Below are 15,967 nucleotides of genomic sequence, written 5' to 3'. Positions count from 1 at the left end.
GCACTTTGATGTGCTTTCGAACTGCTAGGTTGGCAAGAGCTGGGACTGAGCAACAGGAGTTCACCCCCGTCGCAGGGATTCGAACTGCCGACCTTCTGGTCGCCAAGCCCTAGGCTCTGTGGTTTAGACCAGAGCGCCACCCGCGTCCCTATATCTAGCTTAGTTTGTTCAAAAGCACTTCCAGTGATGTCCTTTCATAAAGCTCAGTAGGCAATCTTGAACCCATCACAGTTTCCCAGCCTAGACTTCCTTACAGGGTTGTTGTGAGGATAAAATGAAGAGTTCCTTGTTGGAAAGACAGGATATACAGTAAATGTACGGTAAGTCCTGTAAACGTGTGAACCCTGCTACTACGGTTACAATCTTAAAAACTGCCTCTAAACTTATTTGGAGGAAAGCTTCACGGAGCTCAGAGGAGCTTCCTTCCACCTGCACACAACTTGGCAGATATACCTTCCTCAAAAAAATATATTTGGTACTTTTATAAACTTTGTTGGGTCAGTAACTTTCTCCATAGTGCCACGCTCATTCGGGGTGACCTAACTGAAGTCTTATTCAGTTAGAATTTGACTTATATTTGGGTGTTGGGGCAAGCTGAAGTTCTGAACTTATTAAAAAATGTGCATTTTTCTAGCTGTGTAGTTTAAGCGTGGATGGGGAACATGACAGATGAACGTTCAACCCCATGGCATCATGCTTCGGTAATAAGGTTGTCCTATTGCTGCCCGGTTCTCTTTTCTCAAAACACCTCCTGCGTGTTTATCTCCCCCGCCCCCCGCAGCCAACAGAATTCGAACCCAAGCGTGTCAGAATAGGACTGCAACCGGGCATCCGAGGAGATCCCATGAATACACACCCCACGTTATTATCAGGGTATGCATTCCTAAATGCCGCTCCAAATCATTAATACGCATTGCCCCATCGGAAGAAAATCAGCTGGGGTGGTTTCTGCAAATGTTCTGGTGTGCTGGGGCGCCATAAAAGTCAGACTAGACTCCGAGAGACAGGTGATTTGCGTACAAGCCCCTTGAACTCTGCGTGGGCTTGACTTCCCGAGCAAACACAGGTAGCGATCTGGATGCTTACTAAGATCTCCGATCTTGCAAATATGAAGATGATGAAGAAGAAGCGCCCTCCAAACCTGTCAGGGTCAGGTGGGCTATGAGACGATCGCCCTGCAGCAATTTTACCTCAGCTGTGTGTGCTGCTATTACTTTACTACTGGCAACTCCACGAACTTCCCACCCCTTGTTTTTCCCCTATTTCCAGAGTGGTTTGTGGCTTGGGTTTTGTGTGTGTGCTCCCATTCTGTCAGGCGGGTGTTCTTTTTGAATGAATGACTTAACCGCTCGCGGCCAATAGGCGCTGGGCCCTGCTTAATATTCAGGAGCCCCTTGTCCAGTGGCAGGGCGAGGAGGTTGTTTTAAACGGCAGAGCCCCGCAGCCAATCAGGCCGCTCTCGTAGGAAGCCAACGCGAGGCTGAGCCACAGCTACTAGCGCTGAGTCTTAGCGCGTCGTGTGTGCGCCTCGCTCTCTTCCCTTGCATATCGCCTAGGTTAAAGCGAACAATACAGGTAGGTTTCGTGGAGCACTTTGCAACTTTTTTCCGGGGGGAGCGGCTGCTTTGCTAGCCCTTCTTTTTAATTTCCCCTTTTAAGAACAAAACAACGCGCTCCATTTTCAATTGGGGGAGGAAAAAAAAATCTTGTGCATTTTTATTTTATTTCATTTCTCTTGTCTCTCAATATCCCGATCAACTTTTATCTCTTGGCTTCCCACCCACCACACCGTTTTTTAACTAAGCGTGGGAAATCAAGACTTGTCCCGAATCCTGGTGTAAATGGAGCTCGGTTTAATTTTTATTTATTTATATTTATTTTTAATGGGGTGGTGGTAGCAAAAAGGAATGGGGGACGGAGGGCGACGGCGCACGGCAAGGCTATATATAATGCATTCTCGTCTCTTACTCTGTAAGGGGGGGGGCGGCGGGATAATAAAGATCCACACACAAAGTAGGTGCCGGGGCGGGGGGCACGCGTGGATTTTCCGCTGGTGCATTAACTTACCCCGCATGGGCTGCGGGGACCTCCCGCTTAACGGGCATGCCAGCCCGGTTCCCCGCTTCTCCTCCTCCACGCGTGTCGCCTCCTGCCCTTCTCTGGGCTCGCCTTCTTGGGGATCCGGGGGGGAGAGAGGAAAGTTGCCTTAGCCGTGCGCATTGCTGGTGCCTTGCTGTTTATTCTGCATTAATAATGGCTGTCGCTTTAGCAGCTGACAGGGATAAGCTCTGCGCGTCCCGGAGAGAGAAGGGAGAGATGATAACATACATCTCTCTTCTCCCTTCGCCTCTTTATTCCTTTCAACTACAATTTTTTTTTTTGAAAAAATGTATATTTTTGTTCCCTTTCCCTCTCCACCGCGCCTTCCGACCCATCCCGAACCTTTCGTTTCCTCCCCGTCTCCTTTTCCCCTGTCCGAAAAGGTGCCCCTCGTCCCCCTCCGACCGCCGCTAAGCCCCGGACCGTTTCCCTTTCGCCCCTTGCTACATTGCTTTTTGAGCTGAGCTCTTGTGTGCATTAATATGGCTGGCGTTTCGGTGGCACCGCTGAAGGAAGAAAGACGCGTAAAGGCAACAGAGAGGCGGGGAGGGGGAGCGGCGCTGGGGAAAAAACCCCGTTGGGAGCCCCCAGAGCCACCAAACCTTTCGCTTCTTTCCCCGGTCCTCCTTCTCTATCCGACCGTGCCCTTGGCGGGCTGTTTCGGGGCCGTTTTGGCTTTTTCCAGCACTTTTATCTCCTTGCGATTCGGCGCGGCTGTGTGCTGAGCCAGGGCTTGTAATGGCTGCATGGCAGTCTTTGTTATACAGGCTATTGCGCTAAGCAGGGACATGGGAGGAGAGGGGGGGTGGCTGCTTCAAAGCTGCTTTTCCCCCCCTTCCCGACCCCCGGGCGCCCCCAGACCCCCCTCATAGGAAAGAGCAGAGCTTTTTCTACAAGGCTGGCTTCTTTTGGGGAGCCTTGGTGCTTCGGTTTCCTTTCCTGGGGGGTTCATCCGAGCAGACGGGTGCCGGTGGCTTTGTTAGGGATAGCAGTCTCGCTGCCTTGTAGAGAAGCCATTTTAGCGAATGGAGCTGGCTGGCTATGGGCGAGGGGGGAACTCCATATCCCTGCCTTAGCAAAGCACCAAGACTATAGAGATAGCTATAGCAAGGGCAAGAACCCCGCCGCCTGCCCCAGCTCCAGCCGGCTTTGCCCCCTAGGGCTAAAGGCACCCCGTAGGAGAGCCGAAGGGATTATTTGAGGGGTACTTTCTTTCATGAGTAAACATTACACAAAATGGAAGATGAATTATTGGTGTCTTTCGTGACCTGTCGTTTTCTCTCTCCCCCCTTCTCTCTTTTCACCCAGCTTACCGGAGCCACTCCAGCAAATATATAGCAATCCCAGGCATATCCCAGCTGCGTTCGCTAAGGCAATAAAAGGGGCTTTTTTAAATGCAAGTTGTCCCAATGTAGTAAAGCAAAAAAGGAGGACGACGCGGGGGGGGGGATTCCCCCCCCATGACCTTGGAGGCGGGGGGAGTAAGGGGCAGAATTCATTTATTTTTTTGAAAAAAAGAAAGGAATAAAGAAACGAAATGTGGGTGGGTTTTTTTCCCCTCCTTCCTCCGAAACTTTTTCAGATAGTCATGCAGCCTTTTAATAAGGGGCTGAAATAGGATTTTTTAAATAAAAAAATATTTTTTTTCAAAGAAAGGAAATTTGAAAAAGGGGGTGTTGAGCTCTTTTTTTCCTGGGGAGGAAGAAAATTAATTCCAACTTCTAAAGACAGCGTAGTACAAATGATTATTTTAAATAAATATTTTTTTAAAAAAAAAATCACAAAGAGTTTTTTCTTTCCTTTTTAACCCCACGAATGGTTGCTTTTTCAGGAAACGAGATTGGAAAGGTGCATTCATATCTAAAAAGTTAGCAACTGCTCTGGAAATTAAATAAACAGCGACCAACCTGACATCAAAAGTATGATGTTGCTTTACCAAGAGAGCCAGTCTTATAACTTGTGCTGTAATAAATAAACTCTTCAAACATATTTTAAGCTGTTTTTCGAGATATGGGTTTTAAAATGCTGACGTGCCTACAGAAGGTGCATGACAGCTACTCTGACATGAAATGCATTTTATTTTATTTTTAAGTTCTGAAGCAGTAGCAAGGGAGTTTTCCTACTGGGTGGGCCAGCCAAGGAATGCAAGTCACAACTATGTGTATTAGTTAACCCTTTTAATACTTTGGTATTATGGGCTAGTTCACACATATGCTTCACATTGGAAGTTGGGAAGCTGCCTTCTGTTGAGTCAAGTCCATCTAGCCCAGTGTTGTCTTCACTGGCTGGCAGCAGCCCTCTAGTTTTTCTGAATGGGGTGCATTCCCAGCCCTACCTGAAGATGCCAGGGATTGAACCTGGGACTTTCTGCATGCAAAACAGATGCTCTGCTATTGAGTTATGATCATCAAATGTAAGCAAATCAGCTGGAAGTTGATGCTCACTCAGGTGAAAATACCATACAATAACGATGTGTGCAAGCCAGCAGAGGACTTGCATGATGTCCATGTCGACTCAAAAAACACACACAACTTCCCAGTGGACAGAAATGGGCACGTTTTGGCTGATAACTTTTAAAAGTGGTGCGTGCATGCATGCATGAAAGTGCAAATACGCTTTGGGCAATGCAACCTATGTTTTCTTGCCTGGTATACGCAACATAAATCGCCTGTTGCGGTGGTAGGTGGTGATTTTTCCCAAATGTCTTTCCAGGGAGTCAAGATGGCTAAAGGTGACCCGAAGAAGCCGAAGGGGAAGATGTCTGCTTATGCCTTCTTTGTTCAGACCTGCCGTGAAGAACACAAGAAGAAGAACCCGGAAGTTCCTGTCAACTTCGCAGAGTTCTCCAAGAAGTGCTCAGAGAGGTGGAAGGTACTGTCTGCAAGACCCAAATTCTTATACCTGCAATAAAGACAGCAGCCTAATAAGAGAAGAATGTGTGCTTCCTGCACTTTAAAAAACACACACACACACTTTCAGCTTTAGGAACAAAAGCAGCCTCCATTAATTCAACTCATTAAGCCCCCACTTTGAGCTTTGTGACACTTGTCTCAAATAACTGCAGAGAGATTTGCAGCCCAAGTCAAGAGGTCTAAAACCCTGCTTGAGTCATCGCTTTCAGCAATGAGTATTCATTGGGCATTGCCAGAAAACTTTCAAGCATTCTTTATATAATCTTAGAGGCTACAAACTTATAAATGAGAATGGAAGCTCTCAGGAAGCTGAATTCTGCATCCTCTGATTTTAAGGGTGGGAAGGAAACGTGGCCCTATAGGGACACTGGCCATGTTGGAGTTAGAGCCCTAAACATCTGGTGAGCACCATGTTGGCTACCCATGCTCTGTTTTGTCTGGAATGGCAGCATTTGCACAGGTCTAGCTACGGCTGACCAGTCAAGAAGATGGTCTTAAAATCAACATACAGTGTGCGAAAGGAGTAAAAAGAGGGTGCAAGTCACCATATCTAGTCTTAATTTGGAGCTTGCCTCCCATGTATACAAAGCATGCATAAGTGAGCTGGTAGTCCTACAGACTTGGGCAGGGGGCACTTGGAAGGTCATTTCTGTGTACACATGACTGAGGGCATCTCAGCCAGGTTTTCGGAACATAGGAATCTGCAGTGGCACACTAGCCTAGTGACGCCTACTTGGGAAGGCAGCAACTCTGCAGGGTCTCTTTCCCATTCAATAAATTTGTGCCTGGGACCTTCTGCATGCAAAGGAAATCTTGATATATGAACCTGCCTTTGTGGCTCTTTTGGGTGGGTGGGTTGTTGGAAGGCAGATGAGTAACTGCCTGCATTTGCCTTTCAGACCATGTCAAGCAAAGAGAAGGGGAAATTTGATGAGATGGCTAAAGCTGATAAAGTGCGGTATGATAGAGAGATGAAGGATTACGGACCAGCAAAGGGTGGTAAGAAGAAGAAGGACCCCAATGCCCCCAAACGGCCACCGTAAGTAACTTCCCTGCATCATTATACATACATAAACTTACTCCCAGATTTGTTAGGTAGCAAGATGCAACCTACATTCAAACAAAGTTAAGAAAGAAACAAGTAGATTTGGCAGTAGGAAGCCAAAACAGATCATTGGTCCACCAGTATTGTCTACACTGACTGGCAGTGGCTTCCAGGGTCTTTCCTAACCCTACCTGGAGATGCTGGGGATTGAACCTGAGACCTGAATGCTAAGCATGTGCTCTACCACTGAGCTATCCTCCCATACCCCCCGGGATATCAGACAAGCAACAATAAAGCACCTCTATTATTATTTTTTAACAAACCCTCTTCAGAGCTGGCTGCAACTTCTCACTCTGCTGCTTTTGGTGAGAGTTAACCCATTATCAACAACAAACAGTTAGAAAGACTTGAGAGTTTTCAAGATAGTCATGCAACTGCTAATTTAAAGCAACAGCAACAAAGTTAATGCTTTTGAAGGCTGCTAATGCCTGATCACTTAAGCTTTAAATCTTGGCACTGAGTAGTTGATTGAGAGTGGCACCATTTGCCACTTACGTGACTATCTTGGAGGTGGGGAAAAGGAGCTTGAAATCTTGACTTCCCTTAGTGACCCTGATCTCCTAATTTTATTATTTAATGGCGCTCCAGAGTGTTCAGTGTGTCATAACATTTAGTGCTTAACAACAGTCCTGTAAGATGAACCAGAAGTTGCGTCTCCGTATGACGGGGTGGGTTAGGGATGTGGGTGCTGAGGACTAGTGACTTGCCAAGGCCCATCTAGTGATGTTTTGTTTTTAAAAAGGTAGAATTTAAACCCAGAAATTCCTAGAAATTCCTAGGTTATATCTTCTCTCACTGGTTTCGTTCTAGTCAAAGTGTTAGGGATTTCTGCTATCTCACCCCACAGCAAATGCCCCGGGACCTATAATAGTGCGATGCTAAAACAGTGCTTATAAGGAGTAGCGCTGTCTCCTGTGGGTATAAGCCTCAGTCTCGTGAACTCCTCACTCGATTCTCTGCTGTGAGCAGGAAATGGGAAGCCTTTGCTTCCAGTCTTGCAGCAGCCATGTCCAGGGGAGCATTCAAGGCTAGGGCTGAGATGTGCAACGCTAAACCTCTGTAGTGTTGCGTCAGAACCAAGTAACTGTGGAGAGGAAGCTAGACCAGTTTTTTTGAAGTGTAGGTAAAAGACCCTTGGCCCACCACACCAGCTCTCAACTGTGGTTTGTCTTCTCCCTCCCACCCTCCACAAGGTCTGGATTCTTCCTGTTCTGTTCAGAATTCCGTCCCAAGATCAAATCCACTAATCCTGGCATCTCCATTGGAGACGTGGCAAAGAAATTGGGTGAAATGTGGAACAACCTCAGTGATGGGGAAAAGCAGCCTTACAACAACAAGGCTGCAAAACTGAAGGAGAAGTATGAGAAGGTAAGGCTCAGGTGGCTTCTGTCCAAAGGGTCCCTTGTTTGCATTTGCTCCCAAAACAAAACTTTGTCTCATGGCAAACACCTCGAAGCAGACTTCTCCAACCTGGTCACTCTCTAGGTGCTTCATTGCACTACTAGTTCCCTTCAGCACTAGCTAGCACAGGTAGGAGGGCGCACTAGTTTGGCGAAGCCTGCTTTAGAGGTGAACTGCGGTGTCACCAGTTTGGTGGAGTATTTTCCAACTTAACAGGGCATTCCAAGCCAGCTCCTTAACTGGGAACGAATTCCAGTGACATCTGCAAATGCAAACTTACCAGGAAAAGGTGCTTACAGGCATCTCTCTTGACTCCAAGGCCTTCTAGCACCGGCAATGTATGTTGGTCTTCATGTCACTGGAGGAAACCTAGGCTTTGGCTGGATTGGAATTAGCCCACCCCGTCCTGGAGGCTCAAGGCAGAAAGAAATTACTGAAACACTCTCAGTACTGAACATTTTAAAGCTTTCCCAACTTGCCCTGGCTCCTAGAAGCCAGCGTGCTTGTTTGCTTTTTAAAAATAAAGTTGTAAAGCTGCAACTTCTTTTTCCATCTCTTCTCCATCAGCCATCGCAAAGGAACAGTGATGGGCTGTGCTAAAAGGCTTGAAAGCTTCATAATTCTAAGTAAGAGAGTAGGGAAAACCCTGTTGGATCAGGCGTGTAGTGCAATATCCAGAGGTTCAACCAGATTCCTATAGGAAGCCTGCAAACAGGACCTGAGTCTCCACAAGAGATGATATTCCCAAGAGGTGGTATTTTAAAACATTTATTCCCCTCCTTTTTCTCTTCCCAAAAGGGAGTTGCTCAGAGCAGCTTACAAATATAAAAGAAAGCATAAGGCACAAGTTATCAAAGCTAAAAATGGCAGCAAACCCTCCACAAATACCAGCATTTGAATCAGTACAATTAAGCATCAACACACAATTCAAAAGCTTGGGGAGTGCTTTCAGTTGTTAGAAGAACACAAATAAATGAAGAGAGGTAAACATTGCTTCTTGCCGCAAGGAGTTCTGCAGATGGGGTGCCACCACATACAAGGCCCATTGCCCAACCTTATTTCAGAACACAGTGGTCTATGCAAGAGATGTGCAACAGCCAGTTTTTAAAGGAGAGGCAGATGTACAAGAGATCCCTAGGAACAATAACACAATCTTGAATTGCACTTGGTAATGGACTGGTAGGAAGATGCGTACATACAATTCCACATGTTAGTGAGCAGAGAACTGATACAGAGTTCTGATCTGTTTTTTTAAAAAACCAAAAAACCCTGTAAGGGGCTTTTTTGGGGGGGGGGGGTCTAAGCTCCAGAAAGTTACATGCATTGGAGGAATGATGCAAAGTTCTTAGGCATATCAGTTAGGTGTAAAATTACTATGGGAGAGGTGTTCTGACTTACGCAAGTCAGCAAAACTCTTAAGGGAAAAGCAGCAGTTAAGATAAGTTTCCAAGGCTATTGTTGAAAGCTTTTGGTTAAATACACACCATTTATATAAAGCACATGACTTCCCCCCACAGAATCTTGCGAACTGTAGTTTAAAGCTGCTGGGGATTGCAGCTCTGAGGGGCAAGCTACAGTTCCCATGACTCTTAAACGTGGTGCAAGTGCGTGTGTTTTTAGTATATGGTGACTGTGTGCAGAAGGGACCAAACATGAGTCAGTTGAAAGGGGCTGCGTGACATGTGTACACATACCTTACCTATCAAATCAGGACCACCAAAGCAGATCTCTTAAAGTAAACCAGTTAACACCCAGCACATTGAATTGGGACAGGGAACATACCAGAAACTAAGTTCTAAACTAAGGCTCTTACTCTAAACTCATGGCTTGCAATTTGGAAAGCAAAGAGGCAGCGGGTGTCACTGATCACCTTGTTCAGGGCCTGAGAGTTCTGGAGCATCTTTGCTCTCTTCTTCCTAACAGTTAGGGCTGGAGATAATGCAACTTTCCTTAGCTCGTGTAAATCTGTATAGCTGGGACAAGGAACATGTGGCTGTCCAGAGGCTGTTGTAGCCCCTAGCCAGAACACACCATTGTCAGGGCTGATGGGAGTTGTTAGTTGAACATCTTAAAAAAGGGGACCACTGCTGCTCTTTTTTTGGAAGGGGGTTTACAGAATTTTGACACCGAATCTTGACTTCTAAAAAGCGCAGAGTGTGACGTTGCTAGCTAGATGCCTAGAGCTCCTTGGGTGAATGGGAGGCAGTCCTCTTCATGCTATGCACACATCTCCAGGTGGAGTGGCATCTTATGGGGGGTGCAAGAGGCTTGGGGCCCCTTGTTCAAGTGGCAACCCACCCACTGTTCTCTGTAGGCAAGCCATTGTTTCTAAACGCAAGTGTTTATAGCCGCTAAGGACCACCACCAGCTTCCAGCTAAAGAAGTTGCAATGTTACAAAGTCAATCCTCCGTACTGACGGTTTTGTTGTGTGTGTGTTGTTGTTGTTTTTTAAAAAAAAGATCCAGACCCACCCTGGGCATCTCCCCACCTCTCGCAAGGTGTCCCATGGGTGACTTGTTCAATAGCGCTCTTACCTTCTTCCATGTGAGAGAGGCTATTCTGAGTCACTGTCCCACTTAAAGGGGGTTTGGGTGGGGGACACACCTGCTGATTATGCCAATGCCAGTGAAACTCACCCTCTTGCTGTTGCAGGATGTGGCTGACTACAAGTCTAAAGGCAAGTTTGATGGTGCAAAGAGTGCCGCGGCTAAAGCTGCTGCTGCAGCTCGGAAAAAGGTAGAAGAGGAGGAGGACGATGAAGAAGACGACGAGGAGGAAGATGAGGAGGAGGAGGACGATGAATGAGAAACTGTATAATATTTGTCTCCATGTGAATACCATAGAGTAGGGGAAACACCATTTGGAAAAAGAGAAAACAAAACAAGGCACCTGTTGCTTAAGACGGTGTCTTCATTTGCCCTTTTTATTAGGCTTAAATGACACAATTTGGATTCTGACCACGCCGTACGTAGCTCCTTTGGGGAAGGGAATTTCGAATAAACGTGCTCTAAGGGGGGAAAAGAAGGAAGGAAAAAAGCTAAAAAGCAACCAAACCACGGTTTACGTTAAGTGGCCATGGGCGCCCTTAGGCACCCTGAAACTGTAACAAAGTTGTACATATTTCCAAACATTTTTGAAACAAAAACGAAACAAAAAAAGGTGGGAGCAAGTCGCTCTTGTGTTCTCCTCAACTCTGTGCACTTTCCTGTTGGTGTAACAAAGCATTTAAAAATGTTTCTCAAGCATCTTATTTTTTAATTTGTAAGGTGGTGTTTTAACTATATGGTTATTGGCTAGAAAATCCTGGGTTATAAAACTGTACATATCTATAGTTTGTAAAAACTAGACAGATTTTTGTGGTTCATGCTTTGAGCAGTGATGCCCTCAAGGTGGGAAGGCATATGACTAACTGAAGGTTGTAATGTTCTTCCACGGAGGGGTCGTGTCTCAAAGCACGCTCTACGAAATTAGATCTATTTACACTACAGTGGGCGTCCATTTAGCTTAAAGTTGTCTTTCTGTATATAGTGAAACTAGCATTCTGCGGCCATTCTTAGTTGTGGAAGGGGAGGGGGGGGACTTCAGCTGGCATGAGAAAATGTATGGAATCTTTTTTTTCTTTCCCTTTTTTTAGTTAAGCGGGGTAGTTTTGAAACGGAAACTGTAGGTCTCTTCGTTGTCAGCTTAAAACGTGAAGAGAGGGCGCAGAAAACAAGTTCAAAAACACTCTGTACTTAAAAAGAGAAACAAATTTGCAAAAACGTTATGTTGGTTTTTTTTGTATGTTTAGAATGCTGAAATGTTTTTGAAGCAAAAATAAACAGTATTACATTTTTAAAACCTCTTGACAATATTCTAAAAAATTTCTGCTTTGAACAAGGTTCCCTGCAGCAGCAGCAGCAGCAGCAAAAGGAAACATTAGCAGTTCTGGCAGCGTCAACTCAGCCAGTGGACCAGTTTAAAACTTATAGCAGATATTTTCCCCCACTTTCCCAAGGATGAACGTGAAGCACAGTTTCAATACTGGTCTAGGAAAGGTGACTACTTGAGTTAAAGATGCTATGCAAGTTTGAGTCTCTTGCTCCTTTGAAAGTAGGAGGCTTGTGATATTAAATTGTGAGAATTTCCACCATTTGGAAAGGTAGGTGACTAAGGGGGAGCAGATGTTTCTTTCTAGCTGTGTTGGGTACCTTTATAGCCCAAATGCTATGCTTTGTAAATATTAAAATGTGCCTTTTTTGTCCTGTGTTTAAACTGTTTCAGACTTGTGGTGTTTTCCTGCCTTGTCCCTTGCCCACCAGCAGCCCGGGTATTGGTAGGAAGAATATTAGATGGCCATAAGTATTCATCGTTGAATCTTGCAAAGGCAGCCTTGGCCACCTTGGTGCATGGGTTTTCAGCACTTCTGCAAAGAGATGGGTTCAGTGCTCTTTGGGTGGGTGGGTGTAGGGGAGGAAGGAGGGTTGTAAGTGCTATGCTTGGTTGAGGAAGCCAAGTTACAGCATAATAACTAGATCTCAGCAATGTCTAGCGACCTAAAGGTTTACCCACACTTGCTGTACAGAATGAAGTTATTGGATGAGGATAGTGTCACATTGGGTTACAGTGGGATGGGGCCACACTAAGATCCAGGGTAAGCTAGGCTCTTTTGGGTCCTATTGGTATCAGCGGAATTTAAAAAGACAACTTCTGTTGATCTTTGTGGAAGTCAAACGCAGCTAACTTGGTCTCCACCCCACCCATTGTATTCAGAAAGGTTTGCTGTGCTTGGGTCACACCAAAATGAATAGGACAAGCTGGTCATGATTCAAATTCAGTTGGGGTTTTTTAGGGAGTCCCAAGTGCAACTAAAACTTCTGTGTCAACATTTAGCTGCTGTTCTGTTAAATTCTCACCGCTCTGAAGTAGATTTGGCTGAAATGGTGATGTGCCCAAGGCTATCCAGTTTGATTTAGGGCTGAGCAACAATTTGAAACCAGCTCTTGATGGCTTGAGTCAACATACTACTTTATTCTGCTATCTAGGTACACAGCTTTTAAAATAAAAGCAAGCGAACAGAGAATTCAAAATAAAATAAAATTGGAATTTAGTTTTAGAAATGCTTACTGAAATACATCTCAATAACCTACTCATTAAGAGTCATTTGTACCACTCTTGGGAGAGTGTTCCGTAATCTGCGATGATGGGGAAGATCCTTTCCATTTTTCTCACTATTTACTCTGCTCTTCACCTGGGTAAAAGAACAGAGACCAAACAGAACTTCAGCTGAGCACCAAGCGGCTGAAAAGTCAACTTTTGGTGGTAGTTTGAAACTTGAAATTTAATTCCTGGACTCCACTCCTCTCTGTCCCATTCTTACCCCAGTAAAGTGTGCTACCTACATGCATGTTTTGGGGGTTTTTTTGTGCAGGAGAGCCAGCTGCATATGTGCAGCTGGGAGTTCTATGAAACTGACCAAATTTGGGGAATCTGGAATCTGCCAAAGCTGGAAAAATGATGCGTTTGTGTAGGGTGAATACATGTGCAATTCCTTTTCTTCCATCTTGTGGAAGAATGCCACTGTATTCACACCACCAAAAATAAACTGGTAAAAACGACGCCATGTTCGTTTGTAGCTGTGGGTAGTTTTAGAGCTCCTACCTAGCATGGTTAAGACTGAGCTGCAAATAAGGAAATCTCCAGTTCAGTCCCTGTTTTTGGCCATCGGCTTGCTAGAGTGTCTTGCCTTACGGCAATCTCACTCCCATTTGCTCTATGGGGAACTTCAATATGTGCTTATTTTATGATGGGGCTGTTTGTTGAATTGAACTCAACAGCCTTCAGGGATACCCCTGACATACCCTGATAGGAGTTGCTGCATTTTGGTACCTTCTGACATGTCAGAAGCCCCAGGTGATCTCATGGGGAACAGTCTTTGATTCCTCTTCCACAGTAGTACAGTAAAAATGAGGTGGAAGATTACAGAATGGGTTCCTCTACCCCCTAGCAGGCTATAACTTCTCCCACTTTTGCCTTGCAGGCTTGGTATGCCTCTAATTTTACAGTTCTGACAGCAATGTGTTTAGCTGATTGCTAGCATGTTGTTTTTAGTTTGATTGGAAAAAGCTTCACTGCCCTAGTAATCAGCAGTGTGAAAAATGCTACCCAAGGGATCATCTAAGAAACATTACTTCTATCCCAAATGAAAGACTTGGCGTATGTGGACACACCGCTCTGCGTGGGATGGTAATGCCCAGAGGTACACAAGCAGCAACTAAAGGCCAGCCCCATGTTTAAAAATAACAAGGCTGCAGCTGTATACTGGGTGGAATAGTGGGATGTGGGTGGTGCTGTGGTCTAAACGACTGAGCCTCTTGGGTTTGCCGATCAGAAGGTCAGAGGTTTGAATCCCTGCGATGGGGTGAGGTCCAGTTGCTCTGTCCCAGCTCCCAATCTAGCAGTTCAAAAGCACACCAGCATAAGTACATAAATAGGTACCACTGCGGCGGGAAGTTAAACGGCGTTTCCATGCCCTCTGGTTTCTGTCATGAGTTTGCATTTCGCCAGAAGCGGTTTAGTCCTGCTGGCCACATGCCCCAGAAAGCTGTCTGTCAACAAACACCAGCTCCCTCGGCCTAAAGCGAGATGAGCGCCGCAACCCCATAGTCGCCTTTGACTGGACTAAACCGTCCAGGGGTCCCTTACCTTTGCTGGGTGGAATGAAAGAAAAAATCATGGGGAAAGAAGATGCTATTGAATAGGGATCAGCAAGTGCAGGGCCCCAACCCCTTAGAAAGGAATGAGGTTTGGGGGGGAAAGCACCATGTATGTAGCCAGGTGACTTCAGAGGGTGGGATTTGAGTTGTCTTTTTCCAGCAGAACCAGTTGCTGACCCAAAACAAAAATCTCTTGTGATGGTGGCGGGGGAATAATAAAAACTAGCGTTTTCCATGAAAAAGCAGTATTCGAAGCAGGATACTTTGTGTTTCAGGAGAACCCAATTTCCCTCCACTGGCCATGCTTCAGTCTATTTCAGGCTGTGTATGATTATGGGTCATTTCTAAAATATGGAAGAACTACTGATAAGAGGTGTGGATTCTGTAAAAATGCGTGGCTGGCAAGCTTTTGACACGGCTTTAAAGTGTGGGGAATCTTTGGCCCTCTAGGTGTTGCTGAGCTGCAGCCACAGCAAGCATGGCCAATGGCCAGGGTTGATGAGAGGTAGTTCAGCAACATCTGGAAGGCCAAAGTTTGCTATATCTAAATCATGGTGCAGCGCAAGAGTTGGAATGACTGCAAGCTCTGGGCTCAAAAACTCTTGACTTGAATCATATTTCAATGAGATTCTTGGCTAAGGACTGGATTGGTTGTCCATACATGGCAATACCCTAGTTTTTGGTTTATTGTGGTGTATGTGTTGGGAGATCTCTAAAGTGCATTGCACTTGCTGCGTGTTCCTCATTGCTTGAAAATCCTCAGGTGTGTCCTTACTTTTAAGTGCTTGCAAACGTTTCTGCCCATCCAGTTACCTGATCTGTTCCTTTTATGGGCTTAGCCAATGTGGAATCCCCCAGATATTTGTCCAGATTCCATCAGCCCCAGTCAGTATGGCCAAACAGTCAAGGGTGATGAAAGCCCAGCAACATAGGCAGGGACCAGGTTGGGTGTCTCTGGCTCAACTTCATACCTCTGCAAAGACCCTTTATTTTGCATGCTAATAATAATAATAATAATAATAATAATAATAATAATAATAATAATAATAATTAATTGGCAGGCTATCCTCTTTGGAACTAATGGCTGGCACCTGAATGCTGCCGGTTTTGAACTGAATGGAAATATATATATGGCTGGAAGGGACTGTAGAGATGGGGCTACCTTTGTATTGGAAGTGACAGGAGCGGTTGACAAGAGAGCCTTTCACCTACATGATTCTATGGGAAAGACCTCCATAAAGCAAACAAAAAAGCCCCATTTTATTCTATCTTCCCAACACTTCCTTACCTGTCAATTTTTGTGTTTTGCGCGATCTTTCACGGGACAAGAAAAGCCGCTTCTGGAAATCCAGCGGGATCTGGCAGACATTTAGCACTCATTACTGTGTTAATTGTTTCCGGGGTGGGGGTGGAAATCCCATTGCAACCCTGTTAACTCAGAAAATCATGGGAGCTTTTTCGTCATCTTCCTTGCAGTTTACACATCGTGCTGTTCCAACACCGTAGAAAAAAAAATTAGTGTGGTGTGCCAGCATACCGATCAAAAGCCACAATTGCATGATGGCTGGGAATTGCTATCTGTAGCCGATCTTCTGTTCTCGGTGGGGCAACTTGCTTCTCCATGGAGTCACATCAATGCAAGTCTCGGGGCAGTGTGTGTGTTCTCAGTGACTTGTCATCCACACCTCTCTCCAACCAAGGAAAATCCCTGGTTCTTCCTGCAGGGCAAATTCCTGTGCAATTAGAAGCCATT

General features: G+C 45.5%; 1 protein-coding gene across 1 annotated transcript; it reads left to right on the top strand.

Moving 5' to 3' along the window:
• The first annotated feature begins 1,433 nt into the window (after positions 1 to 1,433).
• On the top strand, positions 1,434 to 11,359 carry HMGB3 (high mobility group box 3). Its single transcript, XM_083721501.1, has 5 exons — positions 1,434 to 1,575; positions 4,813 to 4,971; positions 5,912 to 6,051; positions 7,311 to 7,485; positions 10,172 to 11,359. The coding sequence occupies exons 2-5, from the start codon at positions 4,822 to 4,824 to the stop codon at positions 10,322 to 10,324; spliced, it is 618 nt and encodes a 205-aa protein (XP_083577627.1). The 5' UTR covers positions 1,434 to 1,575; positions 4,813 to 4,821; the 3' UTR covers positions 10,325 to 11,359.
• Positions 11,360 to 15,967: the final 4,608 nt, after the last annotated feature.

This window comes from Podarcis gaigeae, assembly GCF_964106915.1.
Source record: "Podarcis gaigeae genome assembly, chromosome: Z".
Taxonomy (NCBI): Eukaryota; Metazoa; Chordata; class Lepidosauria; order Squamata; family Lacertidae; genus Podarcis; species Podarcis gaigeae.
Note: the sequence above shows the minus strand (reverse complement) of the source record. Positions and strands in the feature narration are given on the sequence as shown.